Source organism: Anabas testudineus, chromosome 2 (genome assembly GCF_900324465.2).
Source record: "Anabas testudineus chromosome 2, fAnaTes1.2, whole genome shotgun sequence".
NCBI lineage: Eukaryota > Metazoa > Chordata > Actinopteri > Anabantiformes > Anabantidae > Anabas > Anabas testudineus.
Window position 1 is genome coordinate 2467098 of NC_046611.1, and position 23215 is coordinate 2490312.

Consider the following 23215-nt stretch of genomic DNA (forward strand, 5'->3'; position numbering starts at 1 on the left):
CAGAGAGGGTTAAAGTCGCATTTCCTCAACAAGAGATGATCCAAAAGATAGAAAGCTCATCAGCAAGACAAAATCTGCAGAGGGAAGCAAAAGAGGGGGAGGAGGAGCAGGAGGAGGAGGAGGAGGAGGAGGAGGAGGAGAGTGACGCTCGGACCAGATGTGACAGAAATGGAAAAACAAACTCCCACATGTCGACAGGCCTGAATCTGTTCCTTTAAGCTTGTGCAATATCCCAACACACAAATATACCCTAATACACACGAGGAGTTTGTTCATGCTCGACGTATGAAAACACACTTTGTTCTTACAGAACGTTGGTGAATCTGCAGAATAAGAGTCAGGAGTTTGTTTGAAAAATAATATAATGTTTCCAGAAAGGAAAGAAATGACTGATAACGACTTTTAATATAAGTTAAGTTAAGGTAAGTGAAGTCATGTCTACAAAGATAACACTGTGATGGTGGATGCACTTTAAAACTGCACTTTATAGGAATCTATAGGTCTAATGTGTCTGTACAAGGCTACATAATACCTACAGCTGTTTTACTTAGAACATGTGGTTTGATCAAAGTCTTTTTAGTGAATCAAATACCAGGATACAATTTAAAAACACACATGTGCTAAACATGTAACAGTGATAGACTGAACGTTCTTGACCTTAGAAACAGCTTGTGCCAAATTCACTTGTAGTAAATCTGTTTAGTAGTTGTTCAGAAAATTAAATAGTGAAAAAGCTGCAGAGACGTTACTAAATGGAGCTAGTGAAGATACTTACTGTCTTTATTCTGGTTAAAGATCGTGTGCAAATGTGTTTGTGATGTGCAGGAATGATTTGTCTTTGAAGGTTGATGATCAGTCACTGGTTTGAATGTGGAATCATCATGTTCATTCTTCTGAAGGTTCAACATCCGTGGGGGAACATCTGGAGATTTATTAGGCAGCTATAACATGAGGAGACCAGAAACCTTTACTTCTCATAACATGTCTGTGTGCTTCATCGTGGGGGTTAAACAGGAGATCTTTGCTTCATAACAGCAGAAATTCAGCATAAAACCAGCTCAAATGAGTTTCCACAGCAGGACTACGAGTGTTTTCAGACTGTTTGAACTTCAGCAGCCTGAGGGTGTGTCTGTCTGTCTGTGTGTGTTTTGGTGCTGGCACCTTTTGACCTGGCTGCTGGGGCTGAGGAGGTAAATCTCAACCAAACACACTTTGTGTAAATAATCTGACGTCTGACGTTCACAGAGGACGAAGGTGTTCGACTGCAATCGTCGACTCAAACACTCGAGGAAAACACTGCACCAGGGGAAGTCACAACTCGCTTTTCACCAAAGGATCAGTTCAGAGCAGCTCAGTTTGTCTTGTCTTTGAGGGTTTTCCTTATCCTCAGGGATCAAACCTGGTGTAATAGCTTCAGGAAACTCAATCCTGTGAGAAAAGGCTGAAGCATTAACGTTTCACCTGGAACCAAAGCTGAGTAAATAAACTTGGAGCAGCTCAAACAGAGACAGAGCTGACGGAGCACTCACGCTGACCTTCCCACACTCAGAGATCTGCAGTAACTCAAGTAATGTGCTGTATTATAACAGGTACAGCAGCAGTGAAACGCTCTAGTAACCTGCCTACAATCTGCTGCTGCACCTGTACTTTAACACAGACTCACAGATAACACCAAACCTGCATCTGTAGTGACGTTTCTCTGCATCCTTCAGGAACTCTGAAGTTAAAATGTAAAGATATCCCAAACATTCAAGTATTTTCCTATTTTTCTTCCATATATTTTCTACATCAATTCCATTACCCAACATTTAAAGCTACAAGTAAAAAGATTTCCAACGGTAAAGTAATGAAACAGTCAAAGAGAGAGAGAGATTCAAGAATGAAGAAGAAACACAAGCTGAAGCCTTTTGTATGTTTGTATTTTGAGTTATTGACTAAATCAGAAGAGCTGGTGGTGATGGGTCGAGTGCTTTCTATGACTTTCATAAAGAAGAAACACAGATGAATTAACAGTTTCACCTTTTTACACCTGTTTGCTTCAGATGAATCCTGATTTTGTGCAGCTTTTCCTTCATTAGCTTTGTCTTTAGCTCCCTCTGGTGACACCTCCACTCTTCGTTCTTAGGCTCTTTCCACTTCCATTCCTGCCCTAGTTCACCTGCAGAGCAACACATCAGCAACAAACACAGAGTTCAACTGATCAACTGATAAAGTTGGTTGTTTGTGGTTGTTTGCTTCACCAGCTTAAGGTCAAAGTTCACACACTTTCTCTATGACTCATCCCAATCACTGAAGCTTATAGCATTTATTTTGCAGCAGCCTCCTCGTCTCGTTTCATATTTGTACTTATTTGTATGAAAACATAAATTGCACTTGGCAGTAAAACCCTGGAGTCAATGATCCAGATCCAGCCTGATCTTTACCTGCAGAGCAGAGTTCAGGTTAATTATTAGGAAGAAGCCGACATCTCTGTGTTGTATAACAGGATGCAGAGGAAACCAGAGCAGGACTAATATGCACACATGTGGGAGGACACTGTGTCATGATCTTTTACACACACTCTAAATGAACAATTCAAAAGCTAAAACTCTCTTCATGTCACTTCCAACTATGATTAAAGTCTCATCTGACAATGTTACAGATCAATATGTGCAACTTTCTTTAAAATGTACATTATAAGTCACTATAGGTCTCACGGGACAATAAGAAAATAAAAGCACGACGTTATTTTAAATTAAAGCCGATCAATAATCTGAGCAGTATAAAAGGAAAAGTATTAACAAGTATTAATGTTATGTTTAAGGTGATATAGTACCAATAAACGTGACTCACCTAAATAAGGTGTGTACTGTATATTAGTCTTAAATGATTTTTTTTTCTAATGCAATCATGAGACAGTGTTACCTGGTACTTCAGGTGACTTTAACACACCTGTCTGTGTTGTCTTTTATTTTGAAGGGTTGACAGACGGAAGTGCTGCAGCTGCGCTGATTTAACTTCGGTGGAAGAACTCGTGTCTGTCCTGAATCTTTAAATCATGTCTCTGCAGAAAGAAGAAAACACTTTATGCTTCTTTATCAACGGGAAAAAGGTCAGTTCAGCGCTTTGGTCGTAAATTCAGCTGTTTGCTGTCGTGCAGCTACTTTTAGCTGTTAGCTCTGCAGCTGTTGTCAAAGTTCAGCTCATAAAACTGAACTTAAACTCTTTAAAAACGAAAACGAGGCAAAGTCATCGAAGTAATCAGTGTCAGGAAGTTAATAAAGTCAAATCAGTGACGAGAAGTCCGGTTAAAGTGGGGGATCTGTTGTATATGTGACATTAAATGTTAAAAATACAGTGTGATGATAAATTATCACCAAAATAAAACCAGACTGAGCAAAAACATGAAGTTCAAAAAGTACTTTACTGCTACTTTTACAGAGCAAACTTTGATTAGTCACAGTAATGAAATGAAGTAAATTAAATTAGTAACATACAGCAGAGTAAATGTTCCACACGGAGCACTTTTATTTTTATGGTTTTATGGTCTAAGCTCATACTTTTACTTTACAGCAGCTTGTTGACCTGTTTTCTTCCAACACTGTCAGTTTTAGGTTGAACTCGTTTCCTAGAAGCTGATTAAATTATTTTGTAACAGTCTAATTTCAGTGGATATGTCAGAAAGTTGCAGCCAAGTTGAAATAACCGTGATTGTGATTTTTCTGTCTGTTAAACAGGTAACAGAGAACCATGCAGACCCTGAAACGATGCTGTTGTCCTTCCTCAGAGAGAAGCGTATCCTTTAAATCCTTCAAATCTAATTGAACATTTATCATTCAGTGTTATCATTGTTCACATCATCATGATCATGTGAACGCCACCTACAGGTTTCTGTTCCTTGACTGTGACTCCAGTGAGATTGACTGGAACTAAATATGGCTGCGGCGGTGGAGGTTGCGGGGCGTGCACAGTTATGGTGTCGCGCTTCCAGCCTGCCACCAAAACCATCACGTATCCTTTATGGTAAAACACACGGTGCAGATGCTGAAGTCTGATCGGCTCACAAACCATCAGAGCTGCTGGCAAACGTCAAACAAACGTCTGCTGGTAAGGAGTTACTGAAAATCAAAATCACAACTACTGTATTAAAATATAGAATATGGTACGATTTCATCCCAATTCTACACTGCTGAATAACACATGTTTCAGTCTATTATAATTTAGGATTCTATTGATGAGATTTGTAACAGGGTGTTTATATCAGAAACAAACAGATCAGCACTGGTATCTGCCTTAAAAACCCAGCTTCCTTTGCATTTTTGACAGTGCAACCAGTCAAACTTCAGTTGTATTGTACATTTCGTAATGATTCATGCAATTTAAAGCTTCACTGACAAGATAAAAACAAGGTAAATGTGAAGAGTAAAAACTATTTATGACTAATGCACATTACAGTTATACAACAGATGAAATCTGGCGAATAGACGACAGCAAAAAACAATAAAATAGATTAAAATAATAGAAAAGGCAGCGTGTATTTTTCCAACTCTAATGCATAAATTAATAAATGGAATAATTAATTTAGAATTTGCTTTATTAATATTTAAGGAAACAGAACATCTACTCGGAGGATGTTTATTTTCCCAGGGGAAGTCTGTAGGTTTTATGTAAATTATGATTCTATGAACTTTGCCTGATAAATGTCTGAAGAACAAGACAAGTGTTAATAAAATGAATTCAAGGCATCGAGTCGAGAGTTTTTGATCCTATGCTGTCACCAAAGAAACTAGAAGAATTTTTAAAATTACAACTCAAACATCATCAAATCTTTATATGTCAGTGACAAACAGAGCAAACCTTCCTCCTGGATGGAGACACCACTGTCTGTTCTGCTGAACTCTCACCACAGTCAGTGTTGGTTACAACTGAGGACAACACTGACCACGAACACACCATGAACACGGATGGTAAAATTCCCAAATACCAAACTCTGTCAGTATTTTATTAACTAAACTAGATTTTTGGAAAACAACAGGGAGCCTGAATGTGAGCTGGTGATGTGCCGAAATGGTTTGGACGTCTCCAGTTAAGAGTTAAATGAACCCTTTGTGGTGATGAATTTCCTCACTGCTTGCATCATTTCAGAAACTGTTGACCACAAAACCACATATTACTTAGTGTTTATTAATCCAAAGGAGGAGAGGCATTCTGAGTTAAAAGCTCCTTATATGTGCTCTCCATATATTATGTGAATCCAGTATTATTATTAGTAGAAGTAAAATCATAAGTAGTAGTTGTCGTACTGAGCAGCAGCAGCTAAAATTCTGTAGTTAAAACAAATGCAACTATAGATAAAATAACTGATGAATTCCTGTGTGTAGAAGTCGCACGGTAGCACTAGTGGACGTAGTGAAAGTTGTAGCAGTACCTGTGAAGCATCAATAGAAACAGTAGAAGTTGTAGTTACTGTAGCAGCAGTCACAGTATCAACAGTAAAGACAAGAGTAGACTTAAATGTTTTCATTAGGACTCAGAGTCTCCTGCACTTTCCTTCACTGCACCATCAGACATTACTCAGCCAACGCCTGCCTCCTGCCTCTCTGTCAGCTCCACGGAGCTGCAGTCACCACGGTGGAGGGCATCGGCAGCAGCAAGACCAGGATCCACCCCGTACAGGTCAGCACCGAGAGGCCTGAGGGAGTGGAGCGGATCTCCCTCAATCCTCAGTCAGATTTATGTAACGGAGTCATGCTGATGTCCAGAGTCACAGTCGGGTCATTCTGTGCAAAGGTTGAGGCAGCGGTTAACTTTATGCAACATACAAACCCGTTTGATAACCATTTAACCATTTGTCGTCTGTCAGGAATTTAATGTTGTGCAATTTCTAAAGTAAACAAAATGTCTAAAAGCAGCATCTACTTAACTTAACTTCAGGAGAAATAAAGTTCACACAGCCATGACTCCAGTCATATCAAACTCATGTGACTCACAGTAACAGTATAATGTGTCACCCCTCCAGATGTGAAACCCTAACTTCCTGTTTAATGGAGTCCTGTCATCAAACTGTGGAAACAAACATACCGTATAATAGATTCAGTGGATTAAACATATAATAATAATAATAATAACTGTATGGTGTATTTGCAGGAGCGAATAGCCAAGGCTCACGGCTCCCAGTGTGGCTTCTGCACTCCAGGGATGGTGATGTCCATGTACACTCTGCTGAGGAACAAACTGCAGCCCAGCATGGACGACATCACCCAGGCTCTGGCTGGTGTGTTGGCTTTTGTTTCTCCAGATCTTTTCAAATACTACAGTGTTCACAGTGACAGAGAGTGATGTATGTATGTGCTGTCACACAAACCCACAAATTTGGTCTTGTTGCTTTTAGGGAACCTGTGTCGCTGTACTGGATATCGGCCCATTGTTGATGGCTGCAGGACTTTCTGCCAGGTACAAAGATCTACAGCCAGTACAAGCTGTGTAGTTCAGCATATAGCTGTAGTCACACTGGTGGTGATGGCAAATATGTTTATTTACATAATATAAATAATATTTATTATATATATATTTATAGTAGGTTAATTAAAAAACACAAAATGTGAAAAAAAAATGTGATAAATGCTCAGGAACAGTGATGATCAATAAAATCTAGTGATATCAAAACGCTTCATGCAGTTTAACATAGAGTTTATAAGAAATGCTTTTTCACACCATATAAAACAGGAAACCAACTGCTGCCAAGCCAACGGAGTCGGGAACTGTTGCCTCAGTGGAGAAGTAAATACAGAGGAACCAGAGCAAGTGATTAACTTCCTTCTACTTTTTCATTGTCCACTTTTATTTTTACATTTTATTTCTCTATTTCTGTTTCTGTATTACATTTTTAAGGTTTAACGTCCAGTAAAACCGACATTCCCACGCTGATTGGTCATGTTAAGTCTCCTTTAGACTTCTTGTTAACACCAGTCACACCTTCTTCTGCTGGTTTCCTCCTGTATCTTCCAGGAAAAGCCACAGTTGTTTGATAAGAACGACTTTCTGCCACTGGACCCGACACAGGAGCTGATCTTCCCTCCAGAACTGATTGTGAGTCCTCAGGTGTTGTTTCACACAGGAGCAGGTTCAACATATTTCACATTTGAAGCCCACAGTTTCAGCTGATGGCATCAGAACTGTGCTGAATTGTGAACCACGTTACACTAAAGTAACATAAATATCTGAAGTTTAAACTTCATAAATCATTAATTATAATGAAAATCAGCTGCAGTAATATATCAGAACTTTTTCCCCAGCTGATGGCTGAGACAGCGAGCCCACAGACACTCACCTTTCAGGGGGAGAGGATGACCTGGATGTCCCCCGCCTCGCTGGAGGAGCTGGTCCAGATGAAGACCAGCAACCCTAAAGCTCCGCTGGTCATGGGGAACACCAACATAGGTGGCCAGTAAAACCAGTTTCTGCTCTTCCACTTATTATTCACCTTCATGTTTAATACAGAGAAACAGGCTAAAGCTACATCAGAGCCTTTTCACAGAATGACATCAAACCAACGTTGGACTGCTAAGACACTAAACTCTGTCTGTATTGTGTGAAAGGTCCAGATATAAAGTTCAAAGGTGTCCTGCACCCGCTGATAATATCTCCAACGCAAGTCAAGGAGCTGTTTGAAGTGACTCAGACACCACAGGGTGGGTAACCTCCACCTGCTGTGTTTACAAATGTCCCACCAGACATATATTAAAGAAAATAACGGGCATCAAACTCACAGCTTGTTTGCTTGACACTCTTTGAAGGTGTTTGGGTCGGAGCGGGCTGCAGTCTCTCAGAGGTTCAGTCTCTTTTGGAGAAGCTGGTTATTCAGTTTTCAGAAGAGAAGACTGAACTTTTCAAGGCCCTGATCCATCAGCTGAGAAACCTGGGAAGCCAGCAGATTCGTAATGTTGCTGTGCGTAGACTCAGCTCATTTCATTACACACACACACACTCTATACACTCTGTGCTGGTGTATATCATTTAGTGAACATCAGCAATATCCTCTATCCAACAGCACCTTAGTGCCCTGAGCTAGGACACACTGACTGAACTTATCCAAACAAAGACATGAACACTATGTGAGTTTCTAGTTTATTTTTGGTTTTGTGTGATTAGTCCCTTGGAGGTAACATCATGAGTGCGTACCCAAACTCAGACCTGAACCCTGTCTTGGCTGCGGGGAGCTGCAAAGTGAGCGTCATTTCCAACGGTATGTTTCCACGACTATTAGTGAGCTGGCGACAGCTTTTAGAACAATCATAGACAGTTTGGTGAAGATTCAATTCTGTCTGAATCCACCAGCTGGGAGACGAGAGGTTCCTCTGAATCAGGACTTCTTCGTGAGCTTTGGAAAAACCATCCTGAAACCAGAGGAGATTGCTGTCGCTGTCTTCATTCCTTTCTCCAGAAAGGTACAAATATCTTCTATAAGAAAAACACTCTGCACCCAAAGTTTCTGTTTCTGTTGTGGATTGTTTTAATATATGAAAGTCCTTAAATTTCACATTAATTCGATTCTGTGCATTTATTACCGTTAATAAAAATTCATATTCAAGCTTTGAAAAAGCATTTTTTACTTTGAATAGCTCATTCAGAAATATTGACTGTGCACTGACCTAAATGTTTAATATTATTTATATTACAACAGATGCACAACAAGGGACTTACAAGAAAATTGTATTGGTGCCTTTGTTTTTAGCTGTTACCTCATTATCATTAATTATTAACAATAGTTACACCTTATTTTACTGTTTGTTTGCCTTGGTAATAACAAGCTGTCCTGGCTTCCCTGTGCGTACAAACTACATAGAAGTATAATATACATATTAAATAGTATTTTTTTTCCACAGGGGGAGTTTGTTAGAGCTTTCCGCCAAGCTCCGAGGAAAGAGAGCTCCTTTGCCACTGTGACGACAGGGATGAGAGTGTTTTTCTCTGAGGGATCCAGAGTGGTGCAGGACGTCAGTATTTACTATGGAGGAATGGGACCGACCACTGTCAGTGCTGCCAAAACCTGTGCAGCTCTCATCAACAGGTCAAAGTGGTGTTTGATACCTCTCACCTTGTTGTGGCTTATTATTATCTTATAATACCTTCCTTCTCTTATCTGTTCCTCTTCCTAATTGCTTCTGTCTTTTGTTTCCTTCCTGCCTTGTTGTTGTAAATCTTTCCTCCTCATTCTTCTTTACTGCTCCTGGTTCAATTTTCAGACCGTGGGATGACGAGAACCTTAGCCGGGCCTACGACATCCTTCTAGATGAGTTAGCCCTCCCTCCTTCAGCACCTGGAGGAAAGGTGGACTTTCGGCGGTCCCTGACTCTCAGCTTCCTCTTCAAATTTAACCTGGAGGTCCTGCAGAAGCTCAGAGAAATGGTAGGATGTGTCAAAAAATACAGTCTCTCTGTCTCAAATGTAAATGTTTACATGACGCATAACGTGACAGCTTGGGAGAGATACAGACGTGAAGAGTCTGTGTTTACAGAACGTGATCATAGACGAGCTTCCCAACAAGATGCAGATCCATCCTTTACCCAAAGAGATCCAACCCAGCCTGCAGGAGTTCCAGGTCAGAAGCCACTCCTCATCCATAAACACATAGAGAAATAACTCATAAGAGTGTGTGTTCCTGTATCTCAAAGAAGAGGTGGCTTGTGATGATGAGAGCTGCTTCTTTTTCAGCATGTGTCAAACAACCAGAGCAACCTGGACCCAGTTGGGCGCCCCATCATGCATCGCTCTGCCATCAGCCACGCCACAGGTGAAGCTGTCTACTGCGATGACATCCCCAAAACAGACGGGGAGCTCTTCCTGGCTCCGGTCACCAGCTCCCGAGCACATGCTAAGATCGTGTAAGCAGAGAGCAAACGTTCTTACACAGTTTCTAAATCTCGACTTGTTGTTTTTAAATGTGTGTTTTGTCCCAGCAGAGGTTTGGATGTGAGTGAAGCTCTGCAGCTTCCTGGTGTGGTTGATGTCATCACGGCAGAAGATATTCCAGGGAAAAAAGTCCGTCCATTCGGTGGTTATACCGAGGAGTTGCTTGCTGCCACTGAGGTAGCGTGTGTGTGTTTGTGGTGTATGTGTTTTAGTATGTATCTATGTTACCAAAAAATATCAAAAATATAAATACATATACAATAAACTGTAAATTAATACTCTACATTCCTTCTAACAAAACCACAATACAACATAAAGGGACTGAAAGTAAGAGAATTGATTCTATTGGTATATTGCTAATCAGTAAAAGTATGTACAGTGTTTCATGGTATATTGCAATTGAATATATATTATGTACAAAACATTCGTAGATATGCATTATCTGTTTCCATTACTGATACAATTCATCATCATATTCACCTCCAAATAAGCTACTGTGATCATCATGCTCAGACTTGATCCTCTGCAGGTTTCGTGCATCGGTCAGCTGTTATGTGCAGTGGTTGCTGATACGAGAGCACACGCCAAACGCGGAGCCTCTGCCGTAAAGATCAGCTATGAAGATCTGCCGGAGCCTGTTTTCACTGTAGAGGTCTGTGAAAATCGGCTCAGCACGACAGCAGCACTCAGTGAATCTAATCACACACAAAACGTTTTCTCTGATTCCATCATTGTATTGATTTTTCTTGAGTGCCACGTCTTCTCATGCTGTTTGTCCTCTCACGTTGTGGCAGGAGGCCATCGAGAAGTTGTCTTTCTTTGAGCCACGGAGAGTTCTGGAGAAAGGAAATGTAACGGAGGCGTTTAAAAGTGTTGATAGGGTTTATGAAGGTAAAACTCTATGTGCATTAGAAGATGATGAGCAGGGACTTTTGTCTGACGCCTTTCTAGAAACAGAATCAGGCCTTTGATTTGTTTGGGGTTATCTTTGTTTTGTTTTTTGTTTTACCTCAGGAGAGATTCGATTGGGCGGCCAGGAGCATTTCTACATGGAGACTCAGAGTGTGTTAGTCGTTCCTGTCTCTGAGGAGAAGGAGTTCAACATTTACATCTCCACTCAGGCTCCAAGTTTTTGTCAGGTGCACAGAGTGTAACACTTTGTGTTGTGACCTATCGATTAACAACCTAACCCAGAGTTTTCCCATTTTACAAATACTTTCCAATTAACACAGATCACAGTTGACAACACAGATCCATCAAAGGTTTGTTTTCAGTGGTATATCTTATTTTCCTGACTGCAGGAAGCAGTTGCGGAGACGCTGAACATCCCGTCCAACAGGGTCACCTGTCATGTCAGAAGGATTGGTGGAGCGTTCGGAGGCAAAGTCACTAAAACTGCTATTCTGGCTTCTATCACCGCTGTGGCAGCATTGAAGTAAGTCACCATGGAATTACTGTTCCTAAAGCCTCAAAAACAACAAACGGGGTCAGAAAGAAAACAATAAGCCAGAATCTACAGAAATGTCATGAAACTTTAAGATTCAGAAAAAAATTGGAGAGAATATTTCCCTCCTATTATCAATTGTTATAAATTTCTGTTTAGGACCAGTCAAGCTGTCCGCTGTATCTTGGATCGAGGTGATGACATGTTGATCTCAGGAGCTCGTCACCCTGTCCTGGGAAAATACAAGGTACAAGTACGCTTTGGTTTAGATTTCAGCAGAGGTGACTTTGACAGGTTGCTCCAACATTTGAGCCCCATAAGGAGAATTTCCTCCACCAGCTGCTAGAAGAAAAGAATAAAAGGAGACAAAACAATAAAAGACTCCGATGTCAGCCTGTACGTGTTATGTAATCCCAAAAGGCCATATCAGTGTATCAGTGGTTCGAAGCCAAATGTTTGAGCCACAGTTTTAAATGATCAGTTTACCTTTTCAGGTGGGTTTCATGAATGATGGAAGAATCTTGGCTGCAGACGTCCAGTACTACGCCAATGCTGGGAACACTGTGGATGAATCTGTTCTGGTGGGTTTTTGTTTTTTATGACATGTAAATGTTACAGAAGTTTGCATTTTAAAACCAGAACAACACATGTTACAAATGTAATCTCTTCTTCTCGTAGGTAGCAGAGAAAATTGTCCTTCACATGGACAACGCCTACAACATTCCAAATCTACGAGGCCGTGCTGCCGCCTGCAGGACCAACCTGCCCTCCAACACCGCCTTCAGAGGCTTTGGTGTGCCCCAGAGCATCATGGTTGTAGAGAATATGCTCAACGATGTGGCCATGGTGCTGGGACGTCCAGCAGACCAGGTCTTATTGAGCTTCTAAGAAACTTTCCAACAGTGGTCAGAGTCATATCTTTAGTTAGAGTTAAAAGACCAGTTTAACTAATTCTGCTTTTCATATTCTATCAGATTCGGGAGATCAACATGTACAAAGGCCAGTCAGTCACCCACTACAAGTTTGAATTCTGTCCAGAGAACTTGTTGCGCTGCTGGGACGAATGCAAGCTCAAGTCTGACTACAGCGCTCGCTGCAAAACTGTGGACCAGTTTAACCAGCAGAACCGCTGGAAGAAGAGGGGAATTTCCATTATCCCGATCAAATATGGCATCGCATTCACAGATAGCTTTTTAAATCAGGTCTGTTTGTCGCCTTTTATTTCTACATTTAGAAGTTGTTTTCATCTTCTGATGATGTGAATATTTGTGTGTGTCTGTAAAAGGCTGCAGCACTAGTCCACATCTATAAAGACGGTTCTGTCCTGGTCACTCATGGTGGGACGGAGATGGGTCAGGGGATCCACACCAAAATGCAACAGGTCTGTGTCCACTGACCTTCACACCACATCAAAGGCTTTTAAACTTACTGACATCCTTGTTTATGTTATTATCTCCCACAAAACACAGACTGCTACTACTATGAAAATTACACAGTACTTTATGTAGTGATGAATTAGACTTAGAGGTTTGTACCTAATTCAGGTACAAACCAGAACTGAAACCATAAAACTACAAAACATTTTATACAGATTTCTGTGTAAAATCCACCTAAACTTTCATAAAACGTTTCTAAATGTCTTTTTTTATTAGCGTTTTAATTTTTTGCTGTTAGGTTGCGAGTCGGGAGCTTCATATCCCACCCTCTAAGATTTACATCAGTGACACCAGCACCAACACTGTTCCCAACACCTGCCCCTCAGCTGCCTCCTTTGGCACCGATGCCAATGGCATGGCGGTCAAGGTAAAGTCCACTTCCCGCATTTCTGCCTCTTTTTTAACAATAAGATGTTGTATCTTTAAATAATAGATATGGAATAAAAACAAATGTTTCTGTGCCCCTTTGAATTTCCCTCTTTCAGAACGCCTGCCAGATTCTGTACCAGCGACTGGAGCCAATCAGGCAGAAGAATCCCAAAGGATCATGGGAGAGCTGGGTGTGAATTGAGAAGTGTTGATTCATTCTGAAATGTTCAAGAATACCAGGAAAAAACACCTTTTAACAAGTTAAATGTCTTTTTGTCTTTTGTGCTCAGGTCAACGCAGCATTTTTTGAGAAAATGAGTCTATCGGCTACTGGATTCTACAGGTGAGCGTGACAAAGTGAGAACTTATCGTCCTATTTAAAAGTCATGAAACAGAAACAGCAACTTCTTCTGTGTCCTCAGAGGTCCAGACCTTTACATAGACTGGGACAAGATGGAGGGTGAGCCTTACGCTTACTTCACCTTTGGAGCGTGTTGTTCAGAGGTGGAGCTGGACTGCCTGACGGGAGACTACCGGGTCAGGATTTTCAGTCCTCACACGAAACGGCTTTCCCAGACTTTCTGAACACGAAGACAAGACTGAAACAACAATGTCTGTTTTTTTTTTTTTTTTTGCTCTTGTAGACGGTGAGGACAGACATCGTGGTCGACATTGGGAGAAGCGTGAACCCCTCTGTAGACATTGGCCAGGTGAGACACCTCTGTCAGGTTAAAAGGATCTTGGTCTTTGTGGAGCAGTTTTTGACTTGTTGCTGGAAGCAAATAAATAGAAATATCTAGTAATCACTTATTTGACGTGTGCTGTACATTCTCCTTTTTCCCGTCTTTGTTTCTCGTCAGATTGAAGGAGCGTTCATGCAGGGTTTAGGTCTCTACACTCTGGAGGAGTTGAAGTTTTCCCCCTCTGGGCTCCTGTACACTCGAGGCCCGTCTCAGTATAAGATCCCTGCGGTCTGCGATGTGCCACTTCAATTCAATGTCTATCTGCTGCCAGATACATACAACCCTCACGCCATCTACTCCTCGAAGGTCAGAGGTCATGACATACAGACCTTTATTTTACTGAATGTGAGAAATGGTCAATTCTAAGTCTCCCGATTGATCTGCACACAAAGTAATCTTCCCTCTGCCCTTTGCCTCTGCAGGGTATCGGAGAACCTGTGCTCTTCTTGGGCAGCTCAGTGTTCTTCGCCATCAAAGACGCCGTGGCTGCTGCTCGTTCAGAGTCCGGACTAGTCGGCCCATTTTCCCTGGACAGCCCCGCGACACCGGAGCGGGCCTGTCTGGCTTGTGCCTCCCCGTTCACTCAGAAGGTAAAGACATGTTGGTGTTGTGGCACAGAAAGGTCTAAAATGAACTTTGTACAGAGTTTGTATTTACATTTTCTCATCACAGTTTACTTTGATGAACACAACATGGATTTAAGCAACAGTTCGCATTGTTATTTATATGTTGTTTATATTGTTATTTATATGTTGTTGATCAGGTGTTCTGAGTTTTGAAGCTTCAGAAGCCAAAAACAATTCAATGATTTAGTCAATATTGAGGGAACATCAATAAATAAAACACACGCTTGATGAGTCTTCGTATTTCTCGCTTAATAATAATAAAGATAAATGTTACTTCAGTATATAAAATTGTTATTGTTGTAATGTTTTGTTTGTTGCTTTATTGTCTTTTCAGATTCCAGCCAGTAAACCAGGATCTTTCAAACCCTGGGCCCTAAACATCTAACACTGAAATGATTACTTTAACTGATATGACTAAACTGACTGTGAACTAAAAATATTTTGTATTAATTATCTAACACAGTTGTTTTACTAACAGTTTTGGCTTTTGACACTGTGCACGTTTATTCCCATCCTCAGCCAAGTATTATGTGAAATTAATGCATTTCAATTGTGTTTTTTACGTGTTTATCTTTCACCATCAATATTTCAGTAGTGGAATAAATAACCAAACAGATCATAATAAAATATATTAAATCAACTTCTCATGTGTTTTCATTTATCAGCAAGAGAAAACACTACTGGCAACAAACAAAGTCTGGGATCATATCTTCTGTACAAAGACATGAGTTATGTCGTGGGCTGATCCATCCATCAGAAATAATTTGTGCAAGAGCAACAGGAAGTTAATCACTTGAGTCCCTCGGTAGCAAATATGTAAAGAGCACAACCCAAGATCTTTAAATCCAGTTTATAGTAGGGGCGGTTTGTCTTGTTATTCAGGAGTGAGGTTTGTGCCTAAATTGCTTTATCTATTTCATTAAATAGAATGTCTTATCTGTTTTAAATTCAAAACAGTTTTTAGATCATTAAAGCAAATCAAATGACACATTATATAAATATACTGTATTACAATCAATTAAAAAGCTCTTATGTTTCTCCTAATTATAAAAACAAATGGCTAATCCTGTACAGTTGCTCATAATTTAAATTAGAAGTTGCTTTAGCAACAAATATTTAATCCTCAAATCCTGAATTTGTATTGAACAACTTGTAAAGAAGGAAGGGATTAAGAGATCATGGATCAGTTAGATAAACAGACAAGGAAAGGAAAGCAGGAGGAAAGAAGGAGACATCAATTAACTGAAGCAAACAGAGGAAAGAAACGAATCATTGAATTTTAAAACTGTTCCACAGCTGAGAGCAAAAAAAGGATTTCTGAGAATATCATCAAATTTAAAAATAAATAGAATCCAACCTTTTATTTGACGTCTTTTTGCATTAGTTAATTAACTAGCGTACAGGCATCTGCAAAATAACAAAAGCCTTTAAGTGTGTGGGAGAAGTTTGACATTAATTCAACTAATTCATTCATTTAACTAATTAATTAATTCATTCATTAATTAATGAATAAATGAATTAACTAATTAATTCATTAATTAATGAATAAATTAATCCAGGTTTTATTTCTTTTTCCTTTTTTGAGAGCGGAAATTCCCCTTTAAATGGCGCATGCGCAGCGGGTGGAGCCTGCGGAGGTCTTTTTGTTTGGGCCGCTGAGACACTCGACACTCGACACTCGCTCTGTTCCCTGGTCAACAACCGTTTTTTATCTGCATTCATTTCGGTGAGTACACGGATTTCCCTGGTTTCGATGTCGGCTGGTGCCTTAGTTGTGTTTCGAAGACGCCAGTATACGTGTTTACAGAGAGAAAATGGCGATTTAAACCTGGGAACGTTTCTATTCTGTGCGCTGCCGGAGGCGGATTTTTGGTTTCTACCAGCTCCGGATGCTAACTTAGCATTAGCTGTCCATACTTTAATACTGAGGGTGTCGGGACATTATTTATGTATTTTTAATGACAGTTCGACACCACGGTGTTAAATAAAAATGCAGCTCGTCGTGTTGGGTTGTAGCGTTCAATCAGCGCTTTAGCCAGTTAGCTAGCATTAGCTAGGTCGGGCCCGGCTAGGCTCGGCGCGTGGTGAGGCCCGGATTTAGCTAATGCTAACATGTAATTAGCCAGCTGTTAAGTGGGCTGGAAACCCACTTTATGTCCAAAGCTTTTCTTAAATCCTGGAAATAGCTGATGAAAATGGCTCTACTTCAGAGTCAGGCGTGCTGGCATTGATATTATAATAAAATATAAAACCTGAGTCAAGGATTCAGCCACCGTCTCCATTGTACGACTCTTATTGTCTTTTGTTTGTTTTGCTTTCATTAGCTTTTGTTCTGCTTATTTTGAAAAATCTGTTATTTGTCATCTGTGTTAAACTAATATCATCATCATCATCATCATCATCATCATCATCATCATCTAAACCAAGATTTAGTTCCAATTCGCACGATGCTACATTTCTAGATTTTAAATGATTCATTTCTCAGACGGTTTTAAATTTACTTTACAGAAGATTCATTTATATCTTCTCATGCCCACAGTAAACGGTGGTATTGTTTCTACAGGCTACTGACAGATTTCAGCAGTGGATTACACTCACAGGAGGCTGTTAATCCTTTTTGTAGGCCTTATTGTCGTTGCTAGTTTTGGATCATACTTGATCAGTATTTAAGTGAGTTCTAGTATTGGCTAAAGCTTTTAGGGGTACTTTAAAACGGTGTAAAATTTCACTTGTTTGCTTCAGTGCAAATTTTTTGTTTCTCTCCATTTTATATTTGCATACAGGAAAGTTGGCATATTGAGCTGTTGACTGGACACAACTTGTGAAACCTTATTTTATTTATATATACATCACTTTGTTTTCCTTTGATAAATTACATGTGCGTCAGTTTGTATTTATAGCAGCTTGGTGGAGCTGAGATTACTTTGGTTGCAAACATTGCTCCTAATTTAACTCTGCAGCTCAGTGGAGCTTTACAGTTAGTAGCAGCTTTTTTTTTATCACCTGTGTTGTTCTAAAGAAGCATATTTGGTTACAGGCTTTAAGCTTTGTTGTCATACTTGAGTAATATAACACTAACTTCCAGTAATGAACTCACTGACATGAGGTTTACACCCAAATGTTGGCAATCAAAACATAATTAAATAGAACACTGTGTACTCTTCACTCTGCACACCACAACTGTGTTGTATGTCTTTCAGGGTGTCTTTTATGAATAATCAAAAGCAGCAAAAGCCAACGCTAACCGGCCAGCGTTTCAAAACGAGGAAAAGAGGTCTGTCTTTTCTGCTGTTGCTTTACATATTTTTTTGTTCTTAATGTGGAACTTTGCACAAATGTTGCCTTCTCCCAGTAACTAACATGTGCACTCTTACACAGATGAAAAGGAGAGATTTGACCCTACTCAGTTTCAAGAAAGTATCGTACAAGGCTTGAATCAAACTGGCACTGATTTGGAAGCGGTCGCAAAGTTCCTTGATGCCTCTGGAGCCAAGCTTGACTACCGCCGGTATGCAGAGACACTCTTTGACATCCTGGTGGCCGGCGGCATGCTGGGTAAGTTGTCTTAAACAAGTTATTTACATTAACCTATTCGGGTGTAGTTTTACTTTACTTGCAATTATTTGTATTTGCTCTTCTACAGCCCCAGGCGGGACTCTATCTGACGACATGACCCGCACAGAGTTCTGCCTCTTCACGGCACAAGAAGACCTTGAGACAATGCAAGCATATGCTCAGGTAGAAACAATGGCCAGGTGTATTACCAGTCCTTTGGTTCCCTGTATGTTTGAATTTGAGTCACCATTGTTTGTTTACCACCCAAAATAGGTTTTTAACAAGCTGATCAGGCGTTACAAGTACCTAGAGAAGGGTTTCGAAGAGGAGATCAAGAAGGTGAGTGGTTTTTCAAGCTGTGTCCTCATATGTTCATTAGTTCTGAGTTCACATCTAGTCTTGCTGGTTGGACGTGTTTGAGATGATGTTTGAGCTGAAGCACAAACTGGCAGTTTTACAATGATTTGGCATGTGTGTGCTTTTGGCAATACTATTTATTTCTACAGTTGAAAACCCCAATTTGTATCTGTAAAGTAACATGGGAAACAAAGTTAGCTGAGGGTGAGCTGCAGCTGACAATATGAGTTCGATTTTTATTCTCAATAAAGTCCATGTATGCTGAAACAGCCCTATGCTTTTTATAAGGCTCGTCATTATCAACAGTAAGTTCTAACCTTTCGCACGGCACCGGTTTTTTTTTTTTTTTTTTTTTGTAGTTGCTGTTGTTTCTAAAAGGGTTCACTGAGTCTGAGCGCAACAAACTGGCCATGCTGACTGGCATCCTGCTGGCCAATGGCAACATATCAGCCTCCATCCTGAACAGCCTCTTCAATGAGAACCTTGTCAAAGAGGGTAAGGACAATATTAAGTATACATTTTTCTTTAGGTCATCCCAAATGCCAACCCTTTTTCTATTGCTGGCAGAGTTACTAACCCAACTTGCCCTGTTGTCCCTGTCCAGGAGTATCTGCAGCCTTTGCTGTCAAACTGTTCAAGTCATGGATCAACGAGAAGGACATCAACTCTGTTGCTGCCAGCCTCCGTAAAGTCGGCATGGACAACAGACTGATGGTAAATGAGCAGAACAACTTGTTGGAAATGGAATCGGTTGTGCATTTGCAGTTACTGTCAGATCTTTCTGTACTAACCTGAATGTATCTTGCAGGAACTCTTTCCAGCCAACAAACGGAGCTGCGAGCATTTTTCTAAGTACTTCACCGACGCTGGGCTGAAGGAGCTGTCCGACTTCGCCCGCAACCAGCAATCCATCGGCGCCCGCAAGGAGCTGCAGAAGGAGCTCCAGGAGCAGATGTCCCGTGGTGACCCTCAAAAGGAGGTGAGGTGGAAGTTTTGTGTGTAACTGCAGCATAACAAAAACCAAACCGCTGCAGACAGTTGGTAGTTATATGTGAAAATGATTTTCTTCTTTTGCTATAATGTAATACGAAATCTTTTGTGATGCAAAAAATAACTATTTGAAGCAGCTAGTAGGGCATCAGTCAGGTGCAGGTCTGAATGTCATCCTTCTTCCTCTTCTCCTCACCTTGTTGCATAATGTTCTGGTTAACTGGTGCATCAGCAGCCCAGTAACAAGCAAACTGCATAACGACAAAGGCGTCTGCACAGTGAGTCATGACAGTGAATACAATTTAGCAGTTTTAGTGTTGATGAAGGCCTGACAGCAACTGTTTCATGAGAACATTTTCAAACGATTGAATTGACTTATCTCAATTCAATCGTTCAGGTCTACATCCCCTCCCGTCCACTGCGCTCAACCAGGGAACGTCGTCTGGTGGTACCAGCACCACACAGTCGACACCAAGGAAAACTGTTCAGCTCAGTGATCCCAAGATGGTGGAATGAGCTGCCTATCTCTGCACGCTCAGCCACCTCACTTGCGATCTTTAAAAAACTGCTGAAAACAGAACTCTTCCGCATCTTCCTTTGCACTTAAAAAAAATAAATGATAATAATAATAATAATAATAATAATTCTACCCTTTCTTTCTAACATCTCTTGAAACAGTAACACTTTTTTGATAGCACTTTGCTTTGATGTTGTTTCTTCTTGACTTAGATTTTGTTTACTTGCCTTGTTCCTCACTTGTAAGTCGCTTTGGATAAAAGCGTCTGCTAAATGACTAAATGTAAATGTAAAGCACCCGGCAGATTATGTGAAGAGGTCAGAGCTACAGCTGCATCATTTGTAAACCCAGCAACACCCCCAAATCTGTCGGTTTCTCCTTGTGCTGTGAGCTCCTTCCAGTGAAACGTTGTGGAAGTTTTGACTTGACAGTGAAGTTTGATCAATACTGTCTGGACACGTGAAAGTGATATTTAGAGATGTAATTTTGTTTCAGATCATCGCCTTCACCAAGGAGGAGATGAAAAAGGCCAGCCTCTCTGAGCAGGCCATGATCGGCATCATCTGGACCAGCGTAATGAGCTCTGTGGAGTGGAACAAGAAGGAAGAGCTGGTGACCGAACAAGCCATCAAACACTTGAAGGTGTGCAGCACTGTTAAGGACGAATCTTGAATACAGTGGAATGAAGTGTGGTTGGTCAACCAGTAGAGAAAATGTGTTTTTACCTGTGTTGAGGGAAAACATTTTAAATTCTGTAACAGACTACAGGTTCATGCAAGTCTGACATTGTTAAGTTAGCTGTACTGGGAATGAGAACATTTGCAAAGGTTTTAAAATTGTTTAATGCGGACACCACTTTAAAAAGCAGAAAGGTGGTTTAGCCCTAAGAAAATTGTAACCAGATGAGCTCTATTATGGTAAATGTTGTCATTGTGACTTGGGATTGTGTCTCTGGCTCTCAGATTTTTGGCAAGCACCAACTCTTGACAGTTAAAGGGGTGAACTGGATGGATTGGCAGTTAAAGACGTGTTTCACTGTGAAACAGCAGCTGCAGTTTAGAAACCTGTGCAGACTTGTTTTACTGTTCAGTGTCCCAGTCTGTCAGAAATGGGAACAAGAACATCATCTTTAAAATGAAGCTGACTTGCTATTACTAAAGTGAAAATGTTGACTGGACTTGGATGCGCTCTAATGCACCACAACACTTAGACTGCAGACATTAAAACTAGCTGAGTGTATTTCTGTCTCTGAAGCTTAATTGGTTTTCCATTGGTCTTGCAGCAATACAGCCCTCTGCTGAAAGCCTTCACCTCCCAGGGTCTGTCCGAGCTCAGCCTGCTGCTGAAGATCCAGGAGTACTGCTATGACAACATCCACTTCATGAAGGCCTTTCAGAAGATCGTGGTGCTCCTCTACAAAGGTTGGGATCACGTCTTCACCCGAGATCTGATATAAACCATGTACCGACACTTGGAGTCATGAATATTTGACTTTTTACACTGGGAAGTATTAAAAAGCTAAATGGTCAGTTTGAAGCACATTTAACCCTTAAAGGTTTTAAAGTCTGAGCAGTGCTGTCAGGTGTTGAGCATGTTAAACAGGGTTTCAGTCCTTGTGCACAGCTGACACTACGTCTCCATTTCTTCCTCACAGCGGATGTATTGAGCGAAGAGGCCATACTGAAGTGGTACACTGAAGCCCACCTCGCCAAGGGGAAGAGTGTTTTCCTCGAGCAAATGAAAAAATTTGTCGAGTGGCTGAAAAACGCAGAGGAAGGTAAAAGCACATCGCACACCTTGACACTTAAGTGGGAAATCTGACGGCCGTTTTGGCTTTTGACAGGAGTGATAGTTGGAAAGTAATGGCACAGCTGTTAATGATATCTCAACACGGCTCATCAGACCTGTGCATGAAATTCAGATCCCTGCCGTGAACGTAACGTAGCAAATCAGATTTTTGACGGTTTAATACACAGAAGTCTATAAAACTTGTGAAATAAAGTGGGAGAAACCTCATGAGGAGCAACACGAGTATCCATCCTTCAGGACAGACTGATGCAGCATAAAAAAGAAAGAATTAAACAGAAAATAGCTGAAAAGGTGGAGCTGTCACCTTTTGACCTTTTTATTAAATGACAGTTTAATTTTCCAATATATTCAGACATTGTGACTAAACGATGAGTTGATCACCTACGTTAGAGTTCTAAAACTAAAGCTGCTTTGCGACGATGACGGTTGTTAAAACTACATATACAAATAAAATTGAATTAAATTAAAACTTTATGAAATGCGGTTCTGATTAGTATTATAATGTATTTCCTTTTCTCTCCAGAGTCAGAATCTGATGAAGAGGAGGCCGACTAAAACCTCCCGACAGAGGAGCTTTTTTTTTTTTTTTTTCTTTTCTTCTTTCAAAAGTAGCAGCAGGAGCAGTAGAATGTGTTTTTCCCCTTTTGTTCTACCTCCTGTTACTTCTTTAACCCCTCAGAAATACACCCCCCACCCCTTCCACCACTCCAAAACATTTAAACGTTATTTAAACAAGATGGAAAAGGGCTCAGTCCTTATTCGTAACATGTTTAGGTGTCGCGGCTCACAGTGGAAGCGGAAAACTAAACTTTATTTTCCGGCATTATTTAGTATCATTGTTGTAATGCCTTGTGTAATTTGGATAGAAAAACATTCCATGTAATCTTGATGGCCGCAGCTTTTATGAATCTGAACCAGTATTTGGTTAAAATTCGAGTTTGCCTTTTTGCCATGCGACTTCAAGGCTGACAAAAATGTTCGTCTAATTTTGCCAAAGGTTTTTTTTTTTCTTTTTCTCTCCCCTCTGCATTTGACTTTTATTTCACTCGACTCATGTTTTGGCTCCTGTTCGGTTTTACACTTGGCCTTGTTTCTTGACTTTTGGGTAAACCTGTTGCGCGTGTCAAGCTCTCTGGTCAGTCCGTCAGAAGACACGCTCCCCCTGTAAGATGCCTCGCCAGCTAACTGATTATTATTGGTTTCTACTTTCTTTAATCTGATATAAACCGATTTGACTTTTTTATGAAATAAAGATTATTGAAATGGTTAAGAACTCTGTTCTTTGGCTGTTTATTCAGGTTTGGACTTCGTTAGATTGATGTATTAACTGCACTTAGATGAAAAACTCGGCATTTATCTAGCAGCATTTTTTTCTGTTTCATTTTTCCACTGTTAGATTTTGTGGAAGCCAATAGAAAAGCAGCTTAAAGTACGTAGTTAACAACTTTGTCCTCATGGTGTTCAGCAGTTTATTTAAT

General features: G+C 40.5%; 2 protein-coding genes across 5 annotated transcripts; both read left to right on the top strand.

The window, feature by feature from the left end:
• The first annotated feature begins 293 nt into the window (after window positions 1-293).
• On the top strand, window positions 294-15149 carry aox6 (aldehyde oxidase 6). 3 transcript variants are annotated; one of them, XM_026363495.2, is made up of 37 exons: window positions 294-422; window positions 900-1567; window positions 2959-3091; window positions 3717-3774; window positions 3894-3990; window positions 5547-5655; window positions 6127-6253; window positions 6371-6432; window positions 6706-6783; window positions 6988-7068; window positions 7275-7419; window positions 7578-7670; window positions 7776-7927; window positions 8131-8224; window positions 8317-8426; window positions 8865-9049; window positions 9225-9387; window positions 9497-9580; window positions 9694-9863; window positions 9942-10068; window positions 10421-10543; window positions 10686-10782; window positions 10906-11030; window positions 11193-11326; window positions 11495-11582; window positions 11830-11916; window positions 12014-12205; window positions 12310-12537; window positions 12621-12716; window positions 13010-13138; window positions 13257-13331; window positions 13431-13483; window positions 13563-13677; window positions 13785-13850; window positions 14001-14189; window positions 14306-14473; window positions 14844-15149. In XM_026363495.2, exons 3-37 carry the CDS (start codon window positions 3038-3040, stop codon window positions 14892-14894), a joined length of 4005 nt encoding a protein of 1334 aa, XP_026219280.1. In that variant the 5' UTR covers window positions 294-422; window positions 900-1567; window positions 2959-3037; the 3' UTR covers window positions 14895-15149. The 3 variants fall into 3 exon arrangements, with proteins under 3 accessions (XP_026219280.1, XP_026219283.1, XP_026219282.1); XM_026363498.2 differs by having other exon boundaries at window positions 6994-7068; XM_026363497.2 differs by lacking the exon at window positions 900-1567 and having other exon boundaries at window positions 298-422.
• Window positions 15150-16132: 983 nt separating this feature from the next.
• Window positions 16133-23010, top strand: bzw1a (basic leucine zipper and W2 domains 1a). 2 transcript variants are annotated; one of them, XM_026363341.1, is made up of 12 exons: window positions 16133-16235; window positions 17710-17783; window positions 17888-18064; window positions 18153-18247; window positions 18338-18403; window positions 18781-18916; window positions 19026-19135; window positions 19230-19400; window positions 20424-20570; window positions 21211-21349; window positions 21583-21705; window positions 22261-23007. In XM_026363341.1, exons 2-12 carry the CDS (start codon window positions 17720-17722, stop codon window positions 22290-22292), a joined length of 1260 nt encoding a protein of 419 aa, XP_026219126.1. In that variant the 5' UTR covers window positions 16133-16235; window positions 17710-17719; the 3' UTR covers window positions 22293-23007. The 2 variants fall into 2 exon arrangements, with proteins under 2 accessions (XP_026219126.1, XP_026219127.1); XM_026363342.1 differs by lacking the exons at window positions 16133-16235; window positions 17710-17783 and having other exon boundaries at window positions 17987-18064; window positions 18153-18158; window positions 22261-23010.
• Window positions 23011-23215: the final 205 nt, after the last annotated feature.

Bases quoted from the DNA above. Each gene is read 5' to 3' on its own strand.
- bzw1a (XM_026363341.1), top strand. From the start codon at position 17,720: ATGAATAATCAAAAGCAGCAAAAGCCAACGCTAACCGGCCAGCGTTTC. The intron at 18,404-18,780 runs GTGAGTGGTTTT...TTTTTTTTGTAG, and splicing joins TCGAAGAGGAGATCAAGAAG to TTGCTGTTGTTTCTAAAAGG. The intron at 19,401-20,423 runs GTGAGGTGGAAG...ATTTTGTTTCAG, and splicing joins GTGGTGACCCTCAAAAGGAG to ATCATCGCCTTCACCAAGGA.
- aox6 (XM_026363495.2), top strand. From the start codon at position 3,038: ATGTCTCTGCAGAAAGAAGAAAACACTTTATGCTTCTTTATCAACGGG. The intron at 5,656-6,126 runs GTCAGCACCGAG...GTGTATTTGCAG, and splicing joins CCAGGATCCACCCCGTACAG to GAGCGAATAGCCAAGGCTCA. The intron at 12,538-12,620 runs GTCTGTTTGTCG...TGTCTGTAAAAG, and splicing joins CAGATAGCTTTTTAAATCAG to GCTGCAGCACTAGTCCACAT.